The sequence below is a fragment of the Telopea speciosissima genome, chromosome 11 (assembly GCF_018873765.1).
Source record: "Telopea speciosissima isolate NSW1024214 ecotype Mountain lineage chromosome 11, Tspe_v1, whole genome shotgun sequence".
Taxonomy (NCBI): domain Eukaryota; kingdom Viridiplantae; phylum Streptophyta; class Magnoliopsida; order Proteales; family Proteaceae; genus Telopea; species Telopea speciosissima.
In genome coordinates, this window is record NC_057926.1 from 34,379,211 (window position 1) to 34,385,480 (window position 6,270).

The 6,270-nt window shown below is 43.1% G+C and overlaps 1 protein-coding gene across 1 annotated transcript; it reads left to right on the forward strand.

The window, feature by feature from the left end:
* On the forward strand, nucleotides 1-528 carry LOC122644998 (uncharacterized mitochondrial protein AtMg00310-like). Its single transcript, XM_043838354.1, has one exon. The coding sequence runs from the start codon at nucleotides 1-3 to the stop codon at nucleotides 526-528; it is 528 nt and encodes a 175-aa protein (XP_043694289.1).
* Nucleotides 529-6,270: the final 5,742 nt, after the last annotated feature.

Sequence of the window (6,270 nt, forward strand, 5' to 3'; positions counted from 1 at the left end):
ATGGTCACAACAGTTCTTTCTCAATCTGGCCAAGAAGTTCTCCTCAAAGTTGTTGATCTCCCTTTCATGAATTTTGCAGCCTGTCTTTTCAGTATTCCTCAAGCTATTAATAACAAGGTGAAGTCTACAGCTACTCACTTCTTTTGGAGAGGAAAGGCAAGGCATAACAAGATCCACTGGCTCTCATGGAACTGTATATCTCAATCTAAGGACAAGGGGAGCATTGGACTCAGAGATCCCACTCTACATAACAAAGCTTTATTATCCAAGGTGGCTTGGAGGCTGTTTGTGGTACCAGATGTACCAGATTCAGTGTGGGATGTGCTTATGAAGTCTATTTATTTTTCAAAAGTAGACTTCTTGGAGGCTAAGGTCGGAAGTAACCCTTCCTGGGCTTGGAGGAGCATCATTCAAGGAAGGGAGGTTCTCAAAGCTAGTCTAATTTGGAGAATCAGCGATGGCTCAAAGATGAATATTTGGAAGGATAACTACGTCCCTACGCTTCTAGGTTTCAAGATAGGCATGTAAGGAGGAGTGCCTTGTTACTGTTGTGGCAGACCTCATTGATCAAGAATCAAGGACTTAGAAGAATGATATGATCAACAAGTGGTTTAACTTGGTGGAGAGGATAGCAATCAAATAAATACATCTCAGCCTATTTCCTAAGGAGGATTACCAAGTGTGGGCTGCTTCTAAGGATGGCGAATTTTCTGCCAAGTCATCCTACCACCTCCAATGTAACTTGGTTGCTCTCAAGTCTAGTAAAAGACCCTCCACCTCTCGGCAAAGCAAATGGGACCTGACACCTACAGCAGTGTGGAAGGAGATTTGGCGCTGTCATTCTCTCCCAAAAATTCAATCCTTCATGTGGAGAGCCTGCTTGGGTGGCCTTGCTTCAGGGGATGGCCTCTACCAAAGAGGGTTCCCTATTGACCCTCAATGCCTCCACTGTGGGGATGGTCTTGAGTCCACTAACTGTTGGCTAAACAACAGTCCAGGGATCAAACCATGGTTCCCTAGGGAGACCAAGATATTTATCTTTAGGGTTTTGCACGCCCTGGGTTAGCCCATGGTGTCCCATGGGTGCCCCATTTTAATTTTAGGATTTTCCATGGTCGCCCATGGGAACCCTGGTGCATCCCTATTAGGGTTTCTCCTTTCCTATTGCATTCCATAAAATTAATTATCACAATAGGGACGGAGAAACTCGTCTCTAGTCCATCACATGGCAAGAGGGATCCATCCCATACTCGAATGCGCAGCGGAAAATAATCGATTCGAGTTTCTTTCGCATCCCATAAATATTAATAATCAATGAACGAAGGAATTAATAAAGAAGCTGCTAACCTGGTGAGCCTCAAGTGTTGCTCCTCCAATAGACAGTGGTTCTTCCTCCAATGAGCGCTCCAAGCAAACGGTCCGAACCTCCAATGGTGCTACCAAGGTTCTACACGCCAATCCCGAGATGCCCTCAAACTCCTCGGCCACAGATCTAGGGTTTCACAAACCCTAACTCTCAAACACAGGTGAGAGAAGCAAGCAAGAAGAAGAGAGTTCACAAGAGGGAGAGAGAAACCAAAAAATGTAGGAGAGAGAGTGTCTGCTCCAAAAACGTGGAGAGCTTCTCTTCTGCGTATTTTTGGTCCCCTATTTATAATAATAGGGTTTAATTAAATCCTAGATAGATTTAATAGAGCCTAGTGAGAGTCGATCTCTCTCTCTCGTTGGTAGTTCTGTTTAAACTCAAAGTGCTACGGGTGAAGAAGCGAGAATCTAATAGGGAAAGTATTAATTAGATTCTTTATTTAATTATTAATGGATAATTACAATTAGCACCAAATCCATTAATTAAATAAAGAGCCAATTAAATTAGCAAATTCCAAATAACTCCTATATGATAACAATTTATCATATACAACCCCCACTAATCAACACCATCATTATGGAATCTAGGGCATGTACACAATTGAAACCCCAATCCATAGTATGTCCATATAAACGTCTATGCATCCCACTAATCGATAAAACACTTTATTTGAAATAACTATAAATAATGTATCATTTTATGTAAATAAATTTTGCAAAATCATTTCAAACGATCCGATTCGATCCGACCATGCCTGAGCAGTCTCTATCTTGGTGTTCCCCAATCGGGCGTGGTGACCGTGTTGGATAACTCCTTCACTCACAAAGTGTTCACGCATTCCCAGAACACCGGCTTTGACTCGCTTGAGTCTCAGTCATTGATGAACCAAAGAATGCGATCACACTTTGCAGTGATAGGGTTCCCTCAGGTACAGGATGTCGGTGACACATGTCTATCCCTTCCTACATCTGGCAGTAATACATGAGGGAATCGACAAAGTAGATTCTTCGCCAATGTACACATCAAACATGTGAGCACTCGCATTCGTACCCTGACATCACATGTCTAGGCATACCCAATGCAACGACCATATGATAAGGGTGCCCAGCCCAAACCCTAGTCGTGACTACCATTTTAAGTATAACTTACGGACACATAATGCTCAAAAAGTTTATATCGCATGTGACAATATTAAACTAAAATGTATAAATGTTCAATACAAAGGTGAACCTGGTTGAACCGGACCGAACCGGGTTTGATGGACACACACTTGTCCAACAATCTCCCACTTGTACATCAAAGCCAATTCCCCATACATTTTAAACCCATGCCCTCCATGTGTTTCTCAAACACTCCTGGTGACAAACCCTTTGTCATGGCATCAGACACATTTTCAGTTGTGTCCATTTTGGAGATACTCACGTCACCCTGCTGGATAATCTCTCTGATGAGGTGATACTTCCGCTGCACGTGCTTGTTCCTCTAATGAGCCCTAGGCTCCTTAGCTTGTGCAATGACCCCTCTGTTGTCACATAACAGGGGAATAGAGCCCTTGACAAGATCAGGGACTACCTCCAGAAATATTAGGAACTTCCTAACCCAAACACCTTATTAGCCGCATCACATGATGCAAGGTGTTCATAAAAATAGGGATCGGCTATAGATTTCTATTTTGTACTCCTCTATACAATGGCACCTCCACTCATTAAACTCGTAATGACTCACAATACCTACTGCATAGCAGACGTTCGGCCTCGTGCGCAATATAGCGTACATTAGACCTCCTACTGCTGAGGCATAGGGAATCCTCTTCATCTCTTCAATGTCCGTCTGAGACTGAGGACATCATGATCTGGAAAGATTGACTCCATGTCTGAAGGGAACACTTCCCTTCTTGGAGTTCTCCATACTAAATCTGGCCAGGACTTTGTCTATATAGGTAGCCTGTGACAAGCCTAGCATCCTTTTCTGGCGATCTCTTACGAGTTTGATCCCAAGGATATAGCTAGCTTCACTAAGGTCTTTCATCGAAAACGTTATGGATAACCACTGTTTTACTGATGAAAGGAATCCTACATCATTACCAATCAGCAATATGTCATCTACGTATAAAACAAGAAAACATACTGCCCTCCCACTGATCTTATTGTAAACGCATGGTTCATCTATGTTTTGATCAAAACCAAATGATTTGATTGATTGATCAAACCTGATGTTCCAGCTCCTGGAAGCCTGCTTCAGCCCATAAACGGACCTCTGTAATTTGCACACCTTTCTTTCTTCCTCCAAGGAAGAGAACCCCTCTGGCTGTTCCATGTAGATTTCCTCTTGAAGGAACCCATTTAGAAATGCGATGCACATCCATCTACCGATCTCATAATCAAAGTGTCTTGCGATAGCCAATAAAATCTGATGGATTTCATCATCGCTCTTGGTGAAAAGGTTTCTCATAGTCTATACCCTCTTTCTGGGTATAACCTTTTGCCACCAGTCTCGCTTTGAATCTCTCGACCTTTCCATCTGCGCCCTTCTTCCTCTTGAAGATCCATTTACATCCAATCGGCTTGACGCCAAGTGGTGGATCGACTAGAGTCCAGACCTTGTTGGAATGCATCGAATCGATTTCAGAGCGCATTGCTTCCAGCCACCTAGTGGCATCAACATCCTTTAGAGCCTCAGAGTATGTCATCGGATCATCATCCGATTCAACCGATACCATGTGGAACTCTTCCACTGTTTCCTCTTCGGTTAGAAGAGTTAGCCTGGTGGGTGGTCTAACAGTCCTCCCAGCTGCGTCAGGTTCCTCGGTGTTGGTATTTCAGCGGATATGTCAGTTGGTCTCACTTACGGAAGTGACGTTTCGAGCCATCGATAGCTCTTTTATGACTCTGGTTCGGACCTCGGGTCATCATTTCTTCCTCCAAAAATGTGACATGTTTACTTACAATGACCTTTTGGTCAGCGGGTCATAGAAATAATAGCCTATCGTGCCTTTGGGGTAGCCTAAGAAATAGCATCTCGAAGTCCTGGATTCTAACTTGTCTGTTTGTTGCTTTCGCACATGTGCTATGCAACCCCATACCCTAAGGTGTTGAATACTGGGCTTTCGCCCTTTCCACAACTCAAAGGGTGTCTTGGCTCTGAGACTTAGATGGAACCCTATTCAAGATATATATCGCCGTCTCTAAAGCGTACCCCGAGAAAGAAAGAGGCAGCTCACTATAAGTGAGCATCGTCCTGACCATATCCAATAGGGTCCGATTGCGTCGTTCGGATACACCATTTTTTTGTGGTGTGCCTGGATTAGTTAGTTGACTAACTATCCCTTCGGATATGAGATGTTCTTTAAACTCATCCGATAGATACTCCCCTCCACGATCTGATCGTAAGGACTTAACGCATTTATCGAGCTGTCTTTCGACCTCGGCTTGGAATTCTTTGAATTTATCAAAGGCTTCCCATTTCCTACGCATCAAGTATATGTAACCATATCTAGAGTAATCATCGGTGAACATGATAAAGTACTCATACCCATATCTTGCTTGTATGTTTATGGGTCCACACACGTCAGTGTGTATCAACTCCAACAGATCTGTGGCTCTAGCACCTTTATTGCTAAAGAATTTCTTGGTCATTTTACCCTAAAGGCATGACTCACAGGTGGAGAATGGTTCCACCCTCAGACTCTCTAAGGACCCATCCCTCACCAATCTACTGATTCGGTCCACATTAATGTGACCCAATCTTAGATGCCACAGATATATTGAGTTCACTGGAGCTGCTTTCCGTTTCAAATCAACATTTGAAACAACATTCGTTCTAATAGGGCAATCTAGAAAATACAAACCACTTTGCATATATCCGGATGCCACAAAGGAATTATTAAAACGAATAATCAATTTAGAATTAAAGGAAAAACTATATCCGTCCAAAACAAGTTTTGAAGCTGAAATTATCTTCCTCTTGAAAGAAGGTACATAATAGCAATCCTTTAAAACTAAACTAGCAGAACTAAAATTTAAAATAAAAGTTCCCACAGCCAACGCCATGGTCTCAGCTCCAGTGCCCATCCGAAGACGCACTTCATTTCTTTCCAGGTTCCTTGTCTCCTTGAACCCCTGCAAATCATTGCAAATGTGAACAGTGGATCCACTATCCACCAACCAAGAATTGGTTGGTTCAAAAGACAAATTAGACTCATAAAGAACGTGAACATCACATGTACCTTCTTTAGACCTCTGTTTCATCCGGCTTCTTGTCTTTCAAAGTTGTCAGGTAAGCACGACGTTTCTTTTCAGTGACCCTCCTTCTTACAATAGAAGCACTTGCCTTTGCCTTTATTGCCGGACTTCCCACCCTTGGCTTTCGGGTCTTGCCCTTACTTCCCTTTTTCTTCTTCTTCCCATTTGAAGAAGGCTTTACCTCGATTGCATTGACCTCGGCCTTGTCCTTTTTCAAGGGCGCCAGCCTCTACCGGTGCATTAGCAAGCTTGGTGAGCTCCATCTCCTTCTCGGACATCTTATAGGACATCCTAAAAGGTGCGTAGGCAAAAGTGAGTGACGCTAAGATCACATCAGTCTTGTATCGCAGGCTAAAATCAGTCCCCATGGATTCCAGTTTTTTCAAACAGATTGATCATTTTCATTACATGATCCATCACTGGAGTCCCCTGAGACATCTTGGAGTTATGGATTTGACTCACCGCATCAGAATATGCGTGTGTCAACTGCATGTTGAACAATTCAGCAAGCTTATCCATTTTACCCCCAACAGTGCGTATATCCTTGATTGAGTCTACAACTGATTTTTCCAACGATCTTAGGATATAGAGTGATGCCTTGGAATCCCTCATGAGGAACCCTTGCATCTCTTCATTTGCCTCAAAATCGTTCGGGTCGGGTTG